Source organism: Carcharodon carcharias, chromosome 26 (assembly GCF_017639515.1).
Source record: "Carcharodon carcharias isolate sCarCar2 chromosome 26, sCarCar2.pri, whole genome shotgun sequence".
NCBI lineage: Eukaryota > Metazoa > Chordata > Chondrichthyes > Lamniformes > Lamnidae > Carcharodon > Carcharodon carcharias.
The window spans coordinates 45,468,038-45,492,088 of record NC_054492.1 but is presented as its reverse complement, the minus strand read 5'-3'; the positions used below and the strand labels follow the sequence as shown (position 1 = coordinate 45,492,088).

At 42.8% G+C, this 24,051-nt stretch overlaps 1 protein-coding gene across 1 annotated transcript in view; it reads right to left on the bottom strand.

Moving 5' to 3' along the window:
- Positions 1–20,965: 20,965 nt before the first annotated feature.
- Positions 20,966–24,051, bottom strand: part of tnfaip8l3 (tumor necrosis factor, alpha-induced protein 8-like 3) — a 62,038-nt gene continuing 58,952 nt past the window's right edge. Inside the window, exon 2 of the mRNA XM_041175097.1 lies at positions 20,966–22,545. Coding sequence (XP_041031031.1) covers positions 21,980–22,545 — 566 coding nt within the window. The 3' untranslated portion in view covers positions 20,966–21,979. The remainder of the gene's footprint in view (positions 22,546–24,051) is intronic.

Here is a 24,051-nt window from a genome sequence, read left to right as displayed (position 1 = left end):
CAATAAAATCATATTGTAGTTGTTTTAATATGGTTCTCATAAACACCTGTAATTTAATAAATATACCATGCTTAAAATATCTTTCTGGCATATTACTAGTTAGTTTTATCCTATTTCTCAGCACAGTATCACATCTTGCTGTTTTTGATTGTCATCAGCCATACTTTGAATAATTTCACAACAAAGACAGAAAATGCTGGAAAAACTCAGCAGGTCTAACAGCATCTGTGGAGAGTAAAACAGAGTTAAGGTTTCAAACCTGTATGACTCTTCTTCAAATGCATTCGAAACGTTAACTCTCTTTTTCTTTCCACAGATGCTGTTCAACATGCTGAGTTTTTCCAGCATTTTTTGTTTTTGTTTCAGGTTTCCAGCGTCCTCAGTATTTTGCTTTTATCTTATTGAATAATTTCACCTCCAGTTGCATCAGTTTATATTCATCAACAGCACTGGCCAGTGTTATTGTGCTTTTGAAACTGAAAATGTAGATGGTTTCTTTTTAGTTCAATTTGTGGTGAAATTCCTACTGATTCTTCTCCCATTCTCCTCCCTCTCCAAAACCATACATGCATACACTTGAATTAAGTACTCTACAAAAAAAAAAGCCTTTTAATTTGATCTACACTACCTTTAAAGACCTTTGTTTAAATGCTAAGAATTTAAAGAGCTTTAAATAAAGGCTAGTACCAGCAAAAAAAAAAACAAGCAGGTTCATTGGCTATTTATCTCATTGTTTGATATTTAGTTGGTGCAGGTTAGTTGCCAAATTTAACTGCACAGCAGTTGCTGCTTTCCAAATAATTCTGTGAAGAGATTTGAGTCAATTTGATGTGTTAAGATGCCATGTAAATTAAAGCCATATTTATTTAGAACAATCCCCCTCGGATGTGGGAATGATGGTGCATCTTATTTTTGTTGTATCTGAGTGTCAGCTTTGTCAAACACAGCTAATGAAATGATTGATGCATGTGAAATCAGATTTGTAAAAAAATACTCAATGATGGATTACCATCGCCTTTGGCAATGTAGCATATCAGCGTGGTTGAATTATGATTGATTTGCATGACACTGCTATTTTTCCATGCTCAAATAACTTTTTTTGGATACACTTAGGATAGGAGCCACAGAATTTTGTACATTTATGACCCCTGGTCATCATGTCCATGACCAAGAGTGGCTTGGTAGCACCGTTAACGAGTTTTTTTAATTCATTTATGGGATGTGGGTGTCGCTGGCAAGGTTGGCATTTATTGCCCATCCCTTGTAATAGCCAAGTCCTGAAGGACGTAACTGCTAGACTGAGCCTGTGGCAATTGACGACGGAACCAACAAGAGGGAAACACCTACTGGATCTAGTCTTCACCAATCTACCTGTCACAGATACATCTGAGCATTACAGTATTGGTAGGAGTGGCCACTGCACAGTCCTTGTGGTGGTGAAGTCCTGTCTTTACATTGAGGATACCCTCCATTGCGTTGTGTGGCATTGCCACCATACTAAATGGGATAGATTCAGAACCTATCTAGCAACTTGTGTGGGCATCCATGAGGCGATGTGGGCCATCAACAACAGCAGAATTCAACCACAAGCTGTAACCTTATCACCTGGCATATCCCTCACTCTGCCATCGCCATCAAGTGGGAGGATCAACCCTGGTTCAATGCAGAGTAAAAGAAAGCATGCCAGGAACAGCACCAGGCATATCTAAAAATGAGATATATACCTAGTGAATCTACAACATAGGACTTCTAGCTTGCCAAACAGCGGAAACGGCACACAATAGACAGAGCTAAGCAATCTGACAAACAACAGATGTGCAGTGTTGTCACATACAGTCTTGAATAGGGGTGGACAATTAAACAAAGAACTGGAGGAGAAGACTCCACAAATGTCTCCATCGTCATGATGTGGGAACTCAGCACATCAGTGCAAAATACAAGGCTGAAACATTTGCAACCATCTTCAGTCAGAAGTGCCAAGTGGAATGATCCATCTTGGCCTCTCCCTGAAGCCCCTGGCATCACATGCCAGTTCTCACCAATTCAATTCATTCCACATGATATCAAGAAATGGCTGAAGAAACTGGACACTGCAAAGACTATGAGCCATGACAACATTCCAGCAGTAGTGCTGAAGATTTGTGCTCTAGAACTAGCTGCACCCTTAGCCAAGCTGGTCCAGTACAGCTACAACGCTGACATCTACCCAAGAATGTGGAAAATTTCCCTGTGCCCTGTCCACAAGAAGCAGGACAATACAACCTGGCTAATTACCGCCCAATCAGTCTCCTCGCAATCATCATCATCAACAACAAAGTGATGGAAGGTGTTGTCGGTGGTGCTACCAAGAAGGTAAGTACTCAGAAATAACCTGCTCACTGACACTGATCTTGAGCTCCGTCACTCAGCTCTGAACTCATTACAGCCTTGGTCCAAACGTGAACAAAAGAGATGAGGTGGAAGTGACTGCCCTTGATATCAAGGCAGCAGTTGATCGAGTATGCCTTCAAGGAGTCCTAGCAAAACTGAAATCTGTGGGTGTCAGATGTGGGGGGGGAATTCCTTAGTAAGTGATACCAAGCACAAAGGAAGATGGTTGTTGTTCTTGGAGTCAGTCCAATCATCTCAATCCCAGGGCATTGCTGCAGGAGCTCTGAATGATAATACCCTACCATCTGCAGCCACTTCATCAATGACCACCTATGTCCATATGCAGCAGGACGGGACAACATTTAGGCTTGGGCTAATAAGTGGCAAGGAACAATCATGCCACACAAGTGCCAGGCAGACAATCTTCAACAAAAACAAATCTTGCCATCTCCCCTTGATGATGTTCAGTGGCATTGCCATTACTGAATCCCCCAATCTCAACATCCTGGGGATTACTATTGACTAGAAACTTAACTGGGCCAGCCACACACATACTGTGGCTATGAAGCAAGCCAGAGATCTACAGTAACTCACCGCCTGACTCTCCCAAGCCTGTCCACCATCTACAAGACACATGTCAGTAGTACAATGGAATATTCTCCACTTGCTTTGATGAGTGCAGCTCCAACAACACTCAAGAAGCTCCACAACCATCCAGGACAAAACAGTCCTTCCACCACCGATGCACAGTGGTAGAAGTGTGTACCATCTACACGATGCACTGCTGCAACTCACCAAATCTTCAACAGCACCTTCCAAACACCTAGCTGTACCAGGGCAACAGATACATGGAAACCCCACAGCCTGCAAGTCCTTCTCCAAACCACACATTATCCTGACTTGGAACTGTCGGTGTTCCTTCACTGTCACTAGGATAAAACCCTGGACCCCCTTCCAAACAGCACTGTTGGTGCACCTGCATCAGGTGGACTGCAGTGGCTCAATAAGTATCTATCTATCCTAGCATGGATAGAAAATTGGCTGTCTGGTAGGAGGCAGAGAGTGGGGCTAAGGGGGTCCTCCTCAGGATGGCGGCCAGTGACTAGTGGAATTCCGCAAGGGTCAGTGTTGGGACCACAACTTTTCACTTTATACATTAATGATCTAGATGAAGGAACTGAGGGCATTCTGGCTAAGTTTGCAGATGATACAAAGATAGATGGAGGGACAGATAGTATTGAGGAGGCGGGGAGGCTGCAGAAGGATTTGGACAGGTTAGGAGAATGGGCAAAGAAGTAGCAGATGGATTACAACGTGGGGAAGTGTGAGGTCATGCACTTTGGTAGGAAGAATAGTGGCATAGACTATTTTCTAAATGGGGAGAGAATTCAGAAATCTGGAGTGCAAAGGGACTTGGGAGTCCTAGTCCAGGATTGTCAAGGTTAACTTGCAGGTTGAGTCAGTAGTTAGGAAGGCAAATGCAATGTTGGCATTAATTCCGAGAAGACTAGAATATAAAAGCAGGGATGTGCTGCTGAGGCTTTATAAGGCTCTGGTCAGACCACATTTAGAATATTGTGAGCAATTTTGGGCCCCGTATCTCAGGAAGGATGTTCTGGCCCTGGAGAGGGTCCAGAGGAGGTTCACGAGAACGATCCCAGGAATGAAAGGCTTAACATATGAGGAACGTTTGAGGAGTCTGGGTCTATACTCGATGGAGTTTAGAAGGATGAGGGGGGATCTGATTGAAACTTACAGAATATTGAAAGGCCTGGATAGAGTGGACGTGGGGAAGATGTTTCCATTAGTAGGAGAGACCAGGACCCGAGGGCACAGCCTCAGAGTAAAGGGAAAACCTTTTAGAACAGAGATGAGGAGAAACTTCTTTAACCAGAGACTGGTGAATCTATGGAATTCATTGCCACAGAAGGCTGTGGAGGCCAGGTCATTGAGTGTATTTAAGACCGAGATAGGTAGGTTCTTCATTTGTAAGGGGATCAAAGGTTACGGGGACAAGGCAGGAGATTGGGGTTTGAGAAACTTATCAGCCATGATTGAATGGCGGAGCAGACTCGATGGGCCGAATGGCTTAATATCTGTTCCGATGTCTTATGGTCTGAGAAGGGTGCTCACCACCACTCAAGGGCCATTACGGATGGATAACAAATGATAGCTTAGCCAACGACGCCCACATCCCGTGAAAGAATAAAAAAATCACTTTTGGCTGCCTTCAAGAGCAAATGGTGAAGGAAGTGTATTCTAATCTGTTTATTTCCATCATAAAGATGTCAAACTAGATTTGCTATCTCAAGAGGAAAGAAAATCGACAAATATCTCCCTCTTGTTTGTAAACACAGAGACATGGAGATGTGCTTTGAAACTTTTGCCACTTCTCTGGAAAAATAAGTTATTTTATATTCTTTGATCCCAAATGTTCACAATGACATCGGGCAAAACCAAGTTGATTGAATGCGTTGTCCTGACCTGGACAACCATTTGCATTCCACCATCCCGGCACAGCAAAATGTTAGAGGAGACAACTCTCTGAGAAACATCTTAGCTAAAGGAAGAAAGGATCAAAGGATCACAACGGCGTGGTGATTTGGAAAACGTGAAAGCTGTGAACATGTTTTGGATGGAAGATCATTTAAAGCAACTTGGTTAGAAGTGCCAGGTGTTAAGGCTTTGAAAATGCCTAAAACGATACCACGATAACTAAACCTCTAAAGAGTCTTACTGCAGAATTGCAGATGTACTGTGTAGGCAAGAAGATCAGGAATGGAAAAGTCATGCTAAAAGCCATACCAATAATTGTAGGTTACTGTAGAATTTTCAAGCTAACAGATATGTTTGAGAGTTAATGGAGATCATTAGTTTCCATAACTTTAGAAAGTATACACTTGAGGCTAAAGGTGTGGCAGTTAAAAGGGTACCTCCTTTAAAGGTAAGCAAACAAAACCAAGGGGAATGACAGATACCTGAAGAATATTGTATCATGATGATACTTGTTTGCAGACATTGGCAATTTAGGGTGATTAAAAATGTTTTGAGAACAATAAGGATGCCACTCAACTCAGGTCAATCACAAATAATCCAGAGAGCAAAGGATCTGAGAATTGTGGCATATGAACCCATTTGTCTTTGTGTTGATGCAGATTTATTTTGATATTGTACTAAAGATTTTCCCGGCTTTATAATTCTTGTCCTATTTTGAAATTTTAATGACAGCAAGGCACAAATCTGATTAATGTTGATTGCCACTTGACATTTAATTTGACAAAAGTTGCACTGACAAAATGTTGACACAGGAAAACAGTTTTGCACATCCCAATTTTGTGGCTAGCATTTCATTAACTGGTGAAATAAAATTCTATGTTATTGTATGTTTTTGAAATATTACTTGGCCCAGAATGGTGGTTCTTTTTCTCCCTCTCACTTTAGCCAGGAGAATAGTGGCAGAGGCCTGACAACTCGATCAGGGACAGAGCAATTGTGCACTTAGATAAGTATCTGCAGATCAAAGAAAGCCAGCATTGAATTTGTATAGGTCACTTCAAAAACTTCAGCCAGTCAGAGGAAGCTACCAGCATGGCAAATAGGGGAGTGTCTGTGGATGTTGAAGACATTTGACAAATTAGAGCACAAAGGATTGGAGGTAACCTTGTGACTTGACCAGAAAGCAGGGCTGAAGGATTCATTCTTTCAATGATGCATGTGATAAGTGGTATTTTCCAGGCGCGTGCACTGGGGTGTCTCAGCTTTTCACTATATTAATAACTTGGATGCAGGGAGAGAGTTTAAATCCAAGTTTGCAGATGAGGTTAATTTTGGAGGCGCAGTAAGTTGTGTGGATGGGAGCAGGAAGTTATGAAGTGTCAAAGACTGATTATGAACCAGGGTTTGTCAATGTGGGTAAATGTGAGATCATCTACTTTGAATCTGAGAAAGCCAAATCACAATATTTTCTTAATGATGAGTGACCAGGAGCAAAGGTATTCATGAACACAAATCACTGAAAGCTAGTGCACAGGTGCCAAAAATAATCAAAAGGGCTACTGGAAGGCTGGCTTTTATTTCTGTCTGGAATTTAAGTGTGAGGAATGTATGCTTCAGTTGTACAGATCCTTGGTCAGACTCCAACTGAAGTGCGGCTATCAATTTGGCTCCTAACCCAGGAAAGGTATATTGGCCTTGGAAGCGTACATTGCAGAGGTTTATGGAAGGAAAGAAAGAGACACTTGCATTTATACAGTGCCTTTCACAGCCACAGGATGTGCCAAAGCACTTTACAGCCAATGAAGTATTTTCAAAGCATTGTCACTGTTGTAATGTAGGAAATAGAGTGGGTAACTGTGCTTAGAATTATTTGCCTGCTTGGAGAGTAAATGCCAACATGGAATAGTTGAGCCAAGTGAACTGATTCCATGTTGTAACTTCTTTCTCCATCTATTGTGTTTTGCCCTTCATCAGAACCGAACTGAAGCCTCACACAAGGGATTCTTAAATCTTTTAATAGGGAAGAGTAGCTGTTTCTCATGATCTTCCTCTTGGTCTTTATCTTGATTGGCTGCAACCAAGGCTAAAGAGTCCTAATTACCCTTTATGATTTGGGAGGAGAGGGTTGCCCACTTGCACCCAATGGACCTATTGCACAGATGCCAACCCATAATCAGACCTTCCAGTTTCTTCACACAGCCCTGGTATATAGTAAGATCTGAACTGACTTGGAGCCAATGTTCGTGCAAGTACCTGGCTGGATGACAGCCCACTATTTAGAGACTATATTCTTCTGTCCACTCACTGGAGCAATGTGTATGTATTGCAGTAAGTTAGTAGAGCAGAACATGTAGTGTCTCAGGAAATTAAAATCTGTTTAAATGACTTGGGTGAATATGATCTCAAGGTTATGTTTAAGGTGAGACTTTATTACTAGTTTCATTATTGAACATAACTTGTACATGTATGCAGTTGTTCACGTGGAACAGCTGTTCAGGTACCTGTCCTCTCGACAATATTATGAAGCAATATGATGTGCTTATTTGTATTCAAATGATGAAAATGCCCTTGAGCTAGTTTGTGAATTAATGAGTATAGCAATAAGGACAACTGAACATATCCAGTTGTATTTCAAACTTAATGCCTTTTTTGAGTAAAATCTAAAAGTGAGGCATTGCCTGCTCTGTCAGGTGGACATTAAAGATCTCATAATAAAAATAAAAATACCTGGAAAAACTCAGCAGGTCTGGCAGCATCTGTGAAGAGGAGCAGAACTAAGTAAAAATAGAAAAGAGGTGAAATTAGCTCTTTTCTATTAAAGATCTCATGACATTTTATGAAGTGCAGGGAATTCTCCTGGTGTCCTGGCCAATATTTATCTTTCAACCAACAACCATCAAAAGCTGATGATCTAGCCATTTATCTCATTGCAGCTTGTGGCACCTTGAATGTGCAAATTGGCTGCTGTATTTTCCTATACTTCAAAAATGCTTCATTGATACTTAAAAACTTTGAGACATCCTGATATCACGAAAGGCTCTGTATAAATGCAAGTTTTTGTTTTAAGCAGATTCAACAAGGACAAAAGGGTTGTGTGAGGTAACTGGTTTTCATTGATAACCTGCAGTACCCCAATAGCTGGACAATCAATTAAATTACTTGCTTGTATTGATGCAGATTAATTGTAAGAATGCAGGGGAAATGCTTGCTGGGTTCTCAGGTTCTTGGTAAATGTTGCAGTCAGGAATTCCTGGAAGCCCTTTGCTAGCTCTGTCATTTGGTGGATAATGGCTCAAAAGCCAGCTGGTTTATACTGAGCAGGTAGTATTGACCTCATTACTTCAGGCAAACTTCTAAACATATTCAAGAGCCTTGTGAACTAAAGTAGAAGTGTAATTCTACAAGATGATTTGCACTTGACATTGTGTTTTGAGAAAATGCTGCTTAAATTGTCTGCTCAAGTAGCTGTCTATTCGGATGAACTTAAAACGAGCAATAGCATCTTACACCGAAGCATTCCAAATTGTGATATTCTTTTGGAGGTTTGTGATTCTATCCCTTGAACTTCATAACTGTATCCGCAGGATTGCATCAAAGTGGAGACCTGGCATGCAGTATTCAGGATAGCATGATGTCATAAGTTTGATGTGCACATGTGTATTCTCAAGCTCACTTCTGATTTACAAAAAGGAGAAGATTTTGGGCTGAAAAGCTGGCAATAATCTCTTGCATCAGATCCTATCTCCTTTGTTCAAAACAGTGCAAAGTGTTAAGCAGATGTGTGACAATCTCAATTAATAGCATGCAAGCTGCAGCTGTTGCCCGTATGTGTAAAAGAATATTCACTCCAAGCAAAAGGGTTTAAAGCTGAGCCTACATTTTCTGTAAATTCTCAGAGTAATGCATCCTTGTAACTGCTTTATACTGAAGATATCGAGTGTCTCCATTTATAAAGAATGAAAGTAATGACAGAGCAAAATCCTTTTCAAGTATTTGATCTTTTGTTCTGCATTCTATGTGTAGTATGCAGGGATTGTTGAGATGCAAGTTTATTTAGGTAATGGATACTTGGTTGATGTGTGTATGATGTGTATTGACATGCCTTGTGCAAGGATCAAACATTTAAAAGAACATCTACAGTAATCGAGCACAATGGCTATAGTTATGAGAAAAGTACTGTGATGTTTTTATCTAAAAGTGCCCATGAATAGAAATAATTTTGATTATATTTTAATAATTATCTGGCTTTGTAATTGTAGTAATTTCCCAGGAGAAAATAAATATTGTTGCGCCATCACACCAATTTCTTTTCCAGCATTGTCTTGGTTATTGAGATAGAAATTACTTTGTTCATTTTTAGTTAATATTTTTTGGCTGAGTTCCGTGTTTGCAATTTAATACAGTCATTCACTATTTTAAAATGAAGAATCGGTGCACCCTTAGTTAATCTGCCAGACAGTGTAGAAAAGGGAATCCTTTGGTAGTTTCCCGTCCCTCCCATGTATAACCGCTAAGGATGTCAAAACTCAGCCTCCAGATAGAATCTAAAGAACCTGTCAAGATTTGAACCTTAGCTTTCAGTTACAAACCCAACTCCCCAGTTGTGTAACCATCTAACAGACAACTGATTAAAATCCATTTTACATTTGATATACATACTTTATTTAAAATATATGGAGAACTGACAGTACATGACTGGCACTTCATACAAAATCTATGAATAACTAGAACCAGATATACTAAATATGATTGAAATATGGTTTCAAAAGTCAGCTGCAGATCGTTTGACCTTTCGAGACTATTTTATGTTCACATTGTAGCCTTTCAATACAACACAGTCTGTACAACAGAGAAATTGAACAGCAACTAATGGGAAATAGCAGCTATAATAAGATTTTAGCAAGTACATAGAAAAATCTTGAATATTGCCGAATATCAAAAGCATTGAAAATTCCAGCAATCATGAGAGAAAATCAGCTTCAACTTTTGAGTCAGCTGCCAGTGTTTTGGTTGGTGACAAAATGTATTTCCTGAAGCTATTGATTCACAGTGAATGATAGTTAAATGTAAAAGAGAGGACTTCCATTTATATAGTGCCTTTCACATCCTCAGGACGTTCTAAAGTGCTTTGCAGCCAAAGAACTGTTTTGAAGTGCAGTCACTGTTGATTTGTAGGCAAATGCAGCAGCTTGGTGCAAAACGAGATCCCACGAACAATGATGAGCCAATGACCAGCTAGTCTCTTTTTGGGATGTTCATTTAGAGGGAAACAATGGCAGGGACACTTCCTTTTTAATTAGAACAGACATATGGGGCTCCAGTTTAACGTCTATAAAACAGCGCATCCAACGATGCAACATAGGAATGGGAATAGGCCATTCAGCCTGCCCTAATGCCTGCTCTGCCATTCTAATAGAACACAGCTGATCTATAAAAACAAAAAAACTGCGGATGCTGGAAATCCAAAACAAAAACAGAATTACCTGGAAAAACTCAGCAGGTCTGGCAGCATCGACGGAGAAGAAAAGAGTTGACGTTTCGAGTCCTCATGACCCTTCGACAGAACTTGAGTTCGAGTCCAAGGAAGAGTTGAAATATAAGCTGGTTTAAGGTGTGTGTGTGGGGGGGCGGAGAGATAGAGAGAGAGAGGTTGTGGGGGGGGTGGTGTGGTTGTAGGGACAAACAAGCAGTGATAGAAGCAGATCATCAAAAGATGTCAACGACAATAGTACAATAGAACACATAGGTGTTAAAGTTATCTAAATTCGTTTAGCACATTCGTTTAGATAATATCACCAACTTTAACTTTAACACCTATGTGTTCTATTGTACTATTGTCGTTGACATCTTTTGATGATCTGCTTCTATCACTGCTTGTTTGTCCCTACAACCACACACCACCCCCCCCCCCCCCCCCCACCTCTCTCTCTCTCTATCTCTCCGCCCCCCACACACACATCTTAAACCAGCTTATATTTCAACTCTTTCTTGGACTCGAACTCAAGTTCTGTCGAAGGGTCATGAGGACTCGAAACGTCAACTCTTTTCTTCTCCGCCGATGCTGCCAGACCTGCTGAGTTTTTCCAGGTAATTCTGTTTTTGTTACAGCTGATCTATACTTTAATTCCATTTAGTTATACCTTTGCTCTACATCCTTATACCCTTATCCAGTCTCAGTCTTAAATTTCATTTGACCCAGCATCTACAACCTTTTAAGTGAGAGTTCCAGGTTGCCACTACCACCTGAAAAAGTGCCTCCTGATTTCATTCCTAAATGGCCAACTCTAATTTTAAGATTGTGTCCCCTTGTTCTGGGTTTCCCTATCAGAGGGAATAGTTTCTCTGTTTCTGCACTGTCTAATCCCGTAACTATGTTAAAAACCTCAATTAGATCGCTCTCAACCTTCCAAACTCAAAGGAATACAAACCAAATTAATGTAACTGCATAATATATCTCTTATTCCCTGGTATGCTTAATGCTGTGCTGAAATGGCAGCTTAGATTATTTGGTAACGTCCAACAACCTTATGTCTTGGGTCAAACCTTTTTCAAAACAAAAACAGAATTACCTGGAAAAACTCAGCAGGTCTGGCAGCATCGGCGGAGAAGAAAAGAGTTGACGTTTCGAGTCCTCATGACCCTTCGACAGAACTCGCAAGTTCTGTCGAAGGGTCATGAGGACTCGAAACGTCAACTCTTTTCTTCTCCGCCGATGCTGCCAGACCTGCTGAGTTTTTCCAGGTAATTCTGTTTTTGTTTTGGATTTCCAGCATCCGCAGTTTTTTTGTCTTTTTCAAAACATCCCATTTTCAGCTTGCTGGGAATTAATGTCTGTGTTGTAATGTTAAAATGGTGCAACATTAGCTTTAAAGGATCGAAATATCCAGCAGGATGGATGCTTTGTAATCAAGTTAATGCAAAATTAATGTATTTGACATACTATCTAATCTAGGCATTTGAATGGAAAACTGAAGTTTTGAAATAGGTTAATAATTTAGACTTTAGACCTCCAGTGTTTTATGCCACAAAGGTGCACAAAATTGAGTGACCTCAAACTTGATTCTTGAGCTGTGAATTGGCTGATGTCAGCCAGGATGGGTTGGGGATGCTATAGAAGTGAAACTAGCCTGGAGTTCCTCCTCCTCATGGAACAGAGTGCATATGAATGGATGTTGAATGAAGAGAGGATCAAATAGCCCATTGGTATTCAACGTCCAAGCTGATGTGAAGAACCAGCACTTGGGGCAGGTATTGGAGAGATGCCAACATTTGTTAAACCATAAACTCACCCCAAGCTTCAGGAGAGGAAGGAAGAAGTTGAAGGGAATATTTTCATTGGAATGTTTGTTAAATTCCATAAGCTATTTTTATACAGCTACATTTGACTAAAGCTCTTTTATACAGGTAATAGTGAATGCCTGGGAGTGGTTGGATGGATGGACTATAAACCAAACCATCATGCAAGCCCCAAGTTAAGATGACAGCTTTTAAATAACTCCTGGTTACCTTCTATTATTTTAATTCTGGGTCCTACTTTTACAAAGTGTCAATGTGAACATTAGGGTCCAGGGTCCTCCAATGTCACCAGTGCGTGGCGTGGAAATGACTGTGGCTATCACTCCAAGTTCCTCAGAAATGATTTGCAAGAAAATGTGTTGTGAGAAAAAACTTTTTCACTCAGCGAGTAGTTCGAGTCTGGAATGCACGGCCTGGAAGTGTGGTGGAGGCAAGTTCAATTGAGACATTCAAAAGGGCATTGGATGATTATTTGAATAGAAATAATGTGCAAGGGTATAGGGAAAAAGCAGGAAAATGGCAGTAAGTCATGATGCTCAATTGGAGAGCTGCTGCAGACAGGATGGGTCGAATGGCAGCCTCCTGTGCAGTAACAATTCTGTGATTGTGAAAATAATGGCCCAGATCTTCCATTCCTCGGAAGGTCGTACCTTGGAGGTGGTAAAAGATGTGCTGCAAGACTCCTCTCAAGTCTCTTGGTGAGGACTGCAGGAGAATTGCCCAGAAATTTTCAACTTTTCAACTAAATTACTGATCCCCACTCCAATCACGACCCAACTACCACCCCCTCCTGACCACCTGACTGCTCCCCTCCCCAACTCTGACTACTCCTTGCTCAGACCACCCAACTATCCTTTGATCTGAGCACCAGACTACCCCCCCTTGATGATCCTACATGACATTGAAGGTCTCCAGGAACAGCTGCACTGCACATTTTCCCCCAAGCCCAGATCAGAAGTCCAGGCGAGAAATGTGCAGCTTCAGACTAAGGTAAGTAAAATGGAATGGAGTGGCCATCTGACTCACTGCCACTTCACGGAAGATTCAGTCCAACGTACCCAGCATAAAAGGATTATTGAATATCATTGGTGATTACAAGACAGTAGTCTTGCCACGCGCTTCAGATGTCAGTAAACCTATGAAGACCATTGCCAAGACCATTACCTGAATACTGTTAGTTTGCTGCTTTATAATTAATTCTATGTAACTATCTTTTCTTTTCTCCCCACCTCCAGTTTCTCTTTTTTTTTCCTACTTTAGGTCTTTAACACCCAAGCTTTATATCACCCAACTAACACTTCGATTGACCTCAGGATGGGAACCTGAGCAAGGAGACAGAGGAGGATAGAAACAAAAGATAGAAAAGTAAGAAGCAAAAGTGGAAAGCAGAAAAAAAAGGGCGAAAAACAAATGGTGTCATAGTGCACAATAAAGCTAAGATGACTAACTAGGTTAAAAAGACAAGTCTAAAGGCATTGTACCTTAATGCACAGAATATTCACAATAAGGTAGATGAATTAACAGTGCAAATAGATATAAACAGTTATGATACAGTTGCGGAGACATGGCTGCAGGGTGACCAAGGATGGGAACTGAACATCCAGGGGTATTCAATATTTAGGAAGGACAGACAAATAGGGAAAGGAGTGAGGTAGCATTGTTAGTAAAGGAGGAAATCAATGCAACAGTGGGGAAGGATATTGGCTCAGCAAATCATGATGTGGAATCTGTTTGGGTGGAGATAAGAAACACTGAGGGGCAGAAAAGGGTGGGTGTTGTCTATGGGCCCCCAAACAGTGCTGGAGATGTAAGGGAAGGTATTAAGCAGGAAATTAGCGATGCATTAAATATGGATGCAATGTAATCGTGGGTGACTTTAATCTACGTATAAGAGTGGACAATCCAAACTAGCAGTAATAATGTGGAGGAGGATTACCTGGAGTGTGTACGTGATGGTTTTTTAGACCAATACATTGAGGAGCCAACTAGTGAGCAGGCTATCCTAGACTGGGTATTGTGCAGTGGGAAAGGATTAATTAACAATCTTGTGGGAGGGTCCCTTGGGGAAGAGCGACCATAAAATGATAGAATTGTTGATTAAGGTGGAGAGTGAAGAAGTTGAATCCAAAACTAGGGTCCTGAATCTAAATAAAGGGAACTACAAGGGTATGAGGCGCGAGTTGGCAATGATGGATTGAGGAACCTTATTAAAAGCGTTGACAGTGGATAAGTAATGGCTAATATTTAAGGAACATATGCATGAATTACAACAATTAATCATTCCTGTCTGCCGCAAAAATAAAACAGGAAAGGTGGCTCAACCATGGCTTACAAAAGAAATTAGGGATAGCATTAGATCCAAAGAGGAGACATATAAAATTGCCTGAAAAAGCAGCAAGCCTGAGGATTGGGAACAGTTCAGAATTCAGCAAAAGTGAACAAAAAGATTGATTAAGACGGGGAAAATGGAATATGAGAGTAAACTTGCAAGGAACATAAAAACTGACTGTAAAAGTTTCTATAAATATGTGATAAAAAGATTAGCGAAGACAAATGTAGGTTCCTTACAGTCAGAAATGGGGGAAATTATAATGGGGAACACAGAAATGGCAGAAGAATTGAACATACATTTTGGTTCTGTCTTCACAAAAGAGGACACAAATAATTTCCCAGGAATGTTAGGGAACCAAAGGTCCAATGAGAGGGAGGAATTGATGAAAATCAGTATTAGTAAAAAAAAAAATGGTGCTAGAGAAATTAATGGGGTTAAAGGCTGAAGAATCCCCAATGCCTGATAATCTACATCCCAGAATGCTAAAGGAAGTGGCCCTGGAAATATTGGATGCATTGGTGGCCATCTTCCAAAATTCTATAGACTCTGGAGCAGTTCCTACAGATTGGAGGGTGGCAGATGTAACAACACTTTTTAAAAAAGGAGGGAGAGAAAAAACAGAATTATAGACCAGCTAGCCTAATATCAGTAGTGGGGAAAGTGCTAGAGTCTATTATAAAAGATGTGGTAACAGAACACTTGGAAAGCATTAATGGGATTAGACAAAATCAGCATGGGCTTATGACAGGGAAATCATGCTTAACTAATCTACTGGAGTTTTTTGAGGATGTAACTAGTAGAATAGATAAGGGAGAACCAGTGGATGTGGTGTATCTGGATTTCAAGAAGGTCCTTGATAAGGTCCCACATAAGAGGCTAGTGGGCAAAATTAAAGCGCGTGGAAATGCGGGTAATATACTGGCACGGATTGAGAATTGATTAACAGACCGGAAACAGAGTGGGAATAAATGGGTCTTTTTTCAGGTGGCAAGAGGTAACTAGTTGTGTACCACAGGGATCAGTGCTTGGGCCCCAGTTATTAATGATACATATAAATGACTTGGATGAGGGAACTAAATACAATATTTCCAAGCTTTCTGATGACATAAAACTGGGTAGGGTTGTGAGGAGGATGCAAGGAGGGTTCAGGATGCTTTAGACAAGTGTGTGTGGGCAAACACATGGCAGATGCTGTATAATATGGATAAATGTAAAGTTACACACTTTGGTGTGAAAAACAGAAAGGCGGAGTATAATTTAAATGGTGATATATTGGGAAATATGGATGTACAAAGGGATCTGGGTGTCTTTGTACACCAGTGAACGAAAGTAAATAGGCAGGTGCAGCCAGCAATTAGGAAGGGAAATGGTATGTTGGCCTTCATTGCAAGAGGATTTGAGTTCAGAAGTAGGGATGTCTTACTGCAGTTATACAGGGCCTTGGTGAGACCACACCTGGGGTATTATGTGCAGTTTTGGTCTCCCTACCTAAGAAAGGATATACTTGCCATTGAGGGAGTGCAGCGAAGGTTTACCAGGCTGATACCGGGAACAGCAGGACTGTCATATGAGGAGAGATTGGTTTGACTGGGCCTGTATTCACTCAAGTTTAGAAGAATGAGAGGGGATCTGATTGAAACATATAACATTCTAACAGGGTTAGACAGACTGGATGCAGGGAGGATGTTTCTCCTGGTTGGGGAGTCTAGAACCAGGGGCCACAGTCTCAGGATACAGGGCAGGCCATTTAGGACTGAGGTAAGGAAACATTTCTTCACTGAGGGTGGTCAACCTGTGGAATGCTCTACCATAGAAGGCTGTGGAGGTCGGCTCACTGAGTATATTCAAGAAAAAAATTGATACATTTATGGATATTAGTGGCATCAAGCGGTATGGAGAGAAAGCGGGAATATGGCGTTGAGATAGAAGATTAACCAGAATCATGTTGAATGGCAGAGCAGGCTCAAAGGGCCAAATGGCTACTCCTCCTAGTTTCTATGTTTCTATCTTCCCTCTTACACTTCTTAGCTGTGGTGGCATCCTGCATTGTGATGGACCTCGACGCTTCACACATAACCTAAGAAATAGGGGGAGAAGTAGGCCATTGATGTTGCTCCAAAAATAGCCTATGGATAAAGTAGCCGTTACTGTCAAATTTATGGCTAATGTGTTCACTTCTTTTTGTAGCAGTTATCTCACTCCATTTGGCTTGTCTGTGACATTGTGCAGATGGGAAATTAAAGGACATGACATCAATTTTTCCAAATGTATCGCCGTAACCCACTGCTAATTCCTGGGAAATAAATAGAGTGGGAAAGTTTGTTAACCCACACCTCTGGAACCTGGTTTTGAACAGAATTCAGTCAGGCAAGATCAAAGTTTTTCTGTTGAAAGATCATCAACCTGTTTCCCTGCACAGCCACTGCCAAATCTGTTGAGCATTTCCAGCATTTTCTGTTCTTGCTTCTGATCTCCAGCATCTGTAGTATTTTACTTTTGTCAAAGATTTTCATTCTGGTGAAAGGTCATTGACCTGAAACGTTAACTCTGTTTCTCTCTCCACAGTCACTTCCTGACCTGCTAAGTATTTACAGCATCTTCTGTTTTTATTTCGTAAAGGGTTTCATAATAGTTTACAATCAGTTTAGTGGATCCCAATCCAATTCCTAGTGCATGAGACTAGAGCATGCACACACCCTAAGATTTAGCACAGTCAGCACTAATGTGGTAGCTATTATAAATAGGCAGTTGAAGAGGTGTAAAAGGCACATTGATACTACACAGGATCTCTGAGGCTGGATTTGTTAGGCAGTGCTGTTTATCTTTTACCTGACTTGTGAATGACAGATTCTATCACTGAGGCTGCAGTTGAAGAATGTTGCATCATTCAACACTGTCATACCTCATCTTGACGAGGACAAAGCATAAAGCGCAAAATAATCTAAAAAATCCGATCCATTTGACTCGCATGAAAGAAAGATCCTTAGCAAATGCATGCATCAGAAGTGATAGGTTCTTGTGTTTTGAAAAGTTGCTGAAACTAATAACTGAATTACTGCTAAATTGTGCCTGCCAGCATACAGTGGGAATGGGCTGGTAGCTTTGGATGTAATAACTCTTACAGTATATTACATTTATCAATTTATAACTCAGTTAAATCTACACTTGAAAGTGAAGGATGTATTTTGTAAATATAAAGTAATGATAAAAAGCTTGCTTTATAAAAATACCCTTTGACTTGATTTCATTTTGTCATGACGAGCTGAATTGCCTTTACTGAATGGGGTATGCCAGTCAAGAAATTTGAAGTTTATTAGCTAACTGAACATTGCTGCAACTGTGTGATACTTTTATCACAGATTATTAGCAAGTTGAGTGATGTTAGTGCTGGGAGGCTTGCTTTCCTATGTCAGCACGTTCAAGCATTCCTGGGTAAAGTATAGAAACACGCAAATGGTAAGCTTCTTCAGCCAGGCCATGAATCTGCATTCCCTGCTAGATCAATAGGACATTTCTCCCATTTTCCAGACCAGCAGTCCTGTGGTCTCTTGAGTGATTGTCAATCAATGTCATTCAGTACAGTGGATCTGTACCCACTAGGAGCTGGGTTGAAAATGCTCATATTCATTTCACATAGGACCCTCACAGTTAACAGACAAAGGGGCCTTTCATTGCATCAGGGCTGTGGTGGATTTCAACTTGGAACCTAAAGGCAAAGAGCCAGTGTTTAAGATACTGTACCACCTTGTTCCTTGTGTGTAATTGCTTTTTTTTCTTCTCTCAAGTTTATATTAGGTTGCCAGTGAGGTCAGCAATAAATCAATTTATGCAAATGTTTCATACAATGGAAAAGGATTGATACATTTGTTTTAAAAAAAACTAAAAGGAATGAGGGTTGACACTGATATCAAAGCTGTGTGCTTTAAGTGGGGTTTGTATATCACTTGGTTCATTAGAAAAGAATATGGTAACGTTCCTTGTGATAGATGCAGCTCAGTGTTTACATCCATGGTTGTTTTTTGGTGTGAGCTTTATGTTTGCATCTTGCAACTGAAAATCTCTCTGAAGAGGCAGCATTGGCCAGATGCTACTGAGTTCTGGATGTGGAAGCAAACACAGAAACTACCATGCCTACCTCTGCGATTTTTTTTTCCCCCTGGACCCCACTGACTGCCTTACTCAAACATTTATAGCGATCACCATTCCAAGCTTTCCTCCTTTCGTGCTTTTAATTCTGACTCCAGCAATGCCCTAGAACATGTGCTGGAGAAACATGGAGCAGCAGGTTTGGTGAAGGTCACTAGTTGGTGCAAGGTGAGGTATAAATAGCCCTCAGCCTCTTTACAAGTACTATTGGCTTCAATGTTTCAGTTATATTATTGGTAAAGCAAGACTTGAAAATTATAATTATATAGATTCAGCACTTCCTCATAAATGTGGTTAAACGACACCAGCATGAGAATACCTGCATAAGAACCCAGTAACTAAACCTACAGACTCACTGCACCTTGTTGTCCTGTACTGTACTTGATTCAGCAGAGATTTCAGCAACCTAGGAAACAGGCTTATTGGATATATGCCAAAGCATTTAAGAATAATTCAAATGCAGAGTAGATAGAGAACAAAAGACTAAACATGTGAAGCACGGTTATCTTTAAAATTTCATTTACAATTTCAATACTTGAAAACTAAGATAAAGTTACAGATCATATTATTACATGACTAAAGACCCTCAGTTAAATTGACAGTTTCCCAGGTTCTTAATATTGGTTTCATTTTTAAACTATTCAGGAACTTACTGACATTTCACTGGAATCTCTAAGTGCTTCTAGCAAAAAGGAAAACCTTGAATACTAAAAGCAGGAAAACAATCCCACTCCTGTTTACCTAATCTAATTACCCCACTTTTGATAACCTACATTCTGATGACAGTATTATCAAAGGGTTGGTTTAGGTGAGGGTGAGTGCACCTGTTTCTTTATTTTTACCTGCCGTTGCGCTTTTATTTTAAGGTGGTTTTGTATTCTACACAAAACTTGCACTCAGTTCCAAGAGACCGATACTCTGTGCTTATCTCAATGACTTTTACTCTTGGATTTAGGATGTGGTTTTCCACAGAGAACAAACATGCAAAGCAAGGCACCCTTGCCTTTTGAGTTACTGAAACCTGACTTATTACTCTGAAAGCAGAATCCTGAGCCTATGTTTTTTGTGTCTAAAATGCTGAGTGGGGGGGGGGGGGGGGGGGGGGTTGGGGGGGGTGGGGGGTGCGGGGGGGGGTGAGGGTGGTGGGGTGGGGGGTGCGGGGGGGGGGTGGGGGTTGGGGGGGTGGGGGGTGCGGGGGGGGGTGGTGGGGGGGGGTTGGGGTGGGGGGTGCGGGGGGGGGTGGTGGGGGGGGGGGTTGGGGTGGGGGGTGCGGGGGGGGGTGGTGGGGGGGGGGTGGGGAGGGGTGGTGGGGGTTGTGGGGGGGGTGCGGGGTGGGGGGGGGTTGGGGTGGGGTGGGGGGTGGGGGTTGGGGGGTGTTGGGGGTTGGGGGGTGTTGGGGGTTGGGGGGTGGGGTGGGGGGTGTGGGGTGGGGGGGGTGCGGGGGGGGTGGGGGGGGGTGCGGGGGGGGTGGGGGGTGCGGGTGGTGGGGGGGGTGGGTGTTGGGTGGGGGTTGGGGGGGTGGGGTGGGGTGGGGAGTGCGGGGGGGGTGAGGGTGGTGGGGGGTGGGGTGGGGGGGTGCGGGGGGGGTGAGGGTGGTGGGGGGTGGGGTGGGGGGGTGCGGGGGGGGTGGGGTGGGGGGTGCGGGGGGGGTGAGGGGGGTGGGGTGGGGGTTGGGGGGGGTGGGGTGGGGGGTGCGGGGGGGGGTGAGGGTGGTGGGGTGGGGGTTGGGGGGGGTGGGGGGTGTTGGGTGGGAGGGAGGTGGTAGGGGTTGTGGGGGGGGGGGTGTTGGGTGGGGGGGAGGTGGTAGGGGTTGTGGGGGGGGGTGTTGGGTGGGGGTTGGGGGGGGTGGGGTGGGGTGGGGGGGAGTTGGTGGGGGTTGTGGGGGGGGGTGTTGGGTGGGGGTTTGGGTGGGGGTGGGGGTGGGGGGTGCGGGGTGGGGGGTGCGGGGGGGGTGGGGTGGGGGGGGTGCAGGGGGGGTGGGGGGGGTGGGGTGGGGGTTGGGGGGGTGGGGTGGGGGGTGCGGGGGGGGGTGAGGGTGGTGGGGTGGGTTGGGGGGGGGTTGGGGTTGGGGTGGGGGTTGGGGGGGGTGGGGTGGGGGGTGCGGGGTGGGGGTTGGGGGGGGTGGGGTGGGGGGTGGGGTGGGGTTGGGGTGGGGGGGGGTTGGGGTGGGGGGTGCGGGGGGGGAGTTGGGGTGGGTGGGGTGGGGGGTGAGGGTGGTGGGGTGGGGGGTGAGGGTGGTGGGGTGGGGGGTGCGGGGGGGGGGTTGGGGGGGGTGGGGTGGGGGGTGCGGGGTGGGGGGGAGGTGGTGGGGGTTGTGGGGGGGGGGGTGTTGCGGGGAAAGGGAGCCAGGCTTGTTTCCATAATGAAGGGCACCGACTGACAGACTAGGGCTCCCTCTGCCATCCGCACTCTGTAGAAAAGTGGCTGTACTTCACCAGCTCTGGAGATCATATTTTAGCTTAAATGAAGAAAAAATTAGTTAAACAGGCGATGGTGCTGCTCCTGTTTACTTGACAGGTGACAATTCCTATGAAATTCTTCACATTTGTGATGAGTGGCATTATTACTGTTACTCTGGGTTTTGAGCCATGCATCATCGGACTTTGTGTTAGAAAATAGTCTATTTCTCTTTCAGCTTGTTCATTGGTGATTTTTTTTTAAGTGGAGGATTATAGGGCATTTAGCAGGAAGTGGCAGAAGCACACTCTAATTACAGCTTTTAAAAGGCAACTGGATAAATATCTGAGCATAAAAATCTGAGAAGGAAAACTGCAGGAGAAATGGCACAATGAGGATGGCTGTTTCAGAGAACTGGCACAGGTATAATGGGCTGAATGGCCTTCTAAGCTGTAAGTTATTTTGATTCTCTTTTTTTAAAAAAAACCCTAAAGTTTGGCCTAAATTCTTACATTTTCAGTAGTGTTAGAGCAAAATTTTATGGGTTTAGCTCAATCTTCTGAATTTCTATAATACATTTTCCAACTATAGTAGAATTGTTACTTGGATTGAGGTGCTGGAAAATACTTTAACTTCTGAAATAGGCAGTATTATAGTCATCCCTTAATTTGTGATTGTAATTTAAGTTTTTACAAAAAGCTCTTCATGCATGGTCACAGCAGATAATTTACTCCTCCTCCAAAGCAACAAAATTGATTCACAAACTGGTTTGTTTTTAAATGCATACACCTACAGTATAACATTTGGAGAAAAGGATTCTCTGCAGCACTCAGTACAAACAATAGGAATAGACCATCAAACCCTTCAACGATGGTAAGACTGTTCCTTGAAGATCAGCAGGGAGTTAAATGTTTACTTGTAATTTTTTTGGAGCCATAAAGTTCAGAGGATCCCTTCATCCAGCAGTTTGTTGACACCCTCACAGATTTTCTGCAGGTACTCTTTGTAAACTCCCTCAGGGTTGTACAGATCAGACAGAAACTCCACGTCTGCAAAGAGTCTGAAGACGTGATCGATGCGTCCGTGGGATTTGGGAGTGAGGTGACGCTCAATCAGTTCGTGCAGCAAATCTTTACATTCGTTCAGCAGCTCCGCCAGAACGTTTCTGTCAAACGTAAACTCAACCTCATAGAAACTGACTGCCGTCATGGCCGCCTGATTTAATTTCTTCTTGAACTTATCCACAGTCTCCACTTCGTCCTGGTTAAACTGGTTATTCCTGTAGAGGATCCCAATTTTTAAAGCAATCTTGATCAAATCCTTCAAGACTTTGTGGGCTTCTTTCTTGTCATTTGTGTAATCTCTGGTTACTTTGTACAGCTCGTCCAGGATGTCACTACTTGTGTCATCAATGAGCATGTTGGCCACTGCCTTGGTGGCCATTTTGCTGAGAATCTTCTTCTGAGCTTGCAAGGCCAAGCTTTTGGAGTTAAACGATTCTGTTCCCCCTGTGAAAATAAAGGAAAACAATATACAATGATCACACAAGATTTTCATGTGATGACAGTTATATAGTCTCCAGCACAGAAACGGAACATTCTGATCCACTGATTTATGCCTCCTAGTTTTGGACACCCCCACAAGTGGAACAACTCCTCTCCATCTACCCTGTCAAGCTCCTTCATACTTTCACAGACCTGTCAGGTTACCTCTGTCCCTTGCTGGGGGGATCCATGGGGGGAGGGTGGGGGTAAGGTGGTGGTGGGGTGGGTGGGAGAGGAGGGTGGTTGGAATAAAGAGACCCAGCCTGTTCCATCTTTCCTTATTGTTGTAACAATTTGGTTCTGGTATCATCTTTATACATTTTTTGTGCCCTCTCACAGTCCCTCCATATCCTTCCTGTAATACGAAAAGCAGAATTAAGCAATTATCAATGCTTAGTGGGGTCGGATTTCAGTACAGCAACAATGGTCCCAACAGCTCAAACAGGATATGTGGCCCGAGAAATGTAAGCTGACTTTTGCTTGTATCATCCTTCATGCAAATCTGTTTATATTGCCAGCATTTTGTACTCACCCACCTGGGGTCCTTTAAGTCAAAAAACAGGACATCCTGTTTTTTAAATGAAAATCACTGCCTTTATTAATCCTGAATGTTCACAAGCTGTAGCGAGACATAAGCTCGTAGGGCAGAGGGTTTACAGAAGATAGAGGAAATGTTTATATTACTGGATCAGCTGAATCATTATCCCCCAAAGCACTGACAGACCACCTGTATAAAAAGGGTTTGGGAGAGTTCAGCAGGCAGGATAGGAGTTTCCTTAAAGAAAGAGCTGTCTGTAAAGTTGCTTCCAGAGCCCTACCTTGGGGTGCAACATTGCACCATACTGTAAGCTAGGGAATGTAGTGAATGTTTTTGAAAATTAGCTTAAAATTGGTGCTGGGATGACTGTTTAACACACCCCAGTTGCAATAGTTGGTAGCGCAAGATGAAAGTAGATGATGCATTGTTGATTAGCTGATGCCAAAGCCTGCCCGTCCATATGCAATATTATGCCATTAAGCCTTATCATCAAGACCTGGTGTACAATTTAGAAATAGCTGAGATCAACTGCTTCCACAAACTCTAGGTCTGGATGGAGGCAGTCGCAGATAAGTGCAAGCCATACATGTACAATCAGTCAGATTCACTGTCCCTTCCACTGCTGTGCCTCCACCTCTATCCAGCCTGGCACAGGGATAATTTACAATCTAGGCTAATTTTCTGGTTACAGAGCGGCTGATACTTTGTTCACCAAACTCAGGCCTTGGCAATTGCTCTTTTCCTATTGACTATCAAAGGTAGCATGGTACATATTTTACTGAACAGTTTGATTCTCCAAAAGCTAAGGAGCCACTGATGGCATTTATGTAGTCACTGAATGTAAAACCAAGCCCATGCAAACATAAGAGCAATGTGCAGTGATTCCGTGATGGGAAACACTACAGCATGTAAGGCAATAGCTCCTTCCCAGA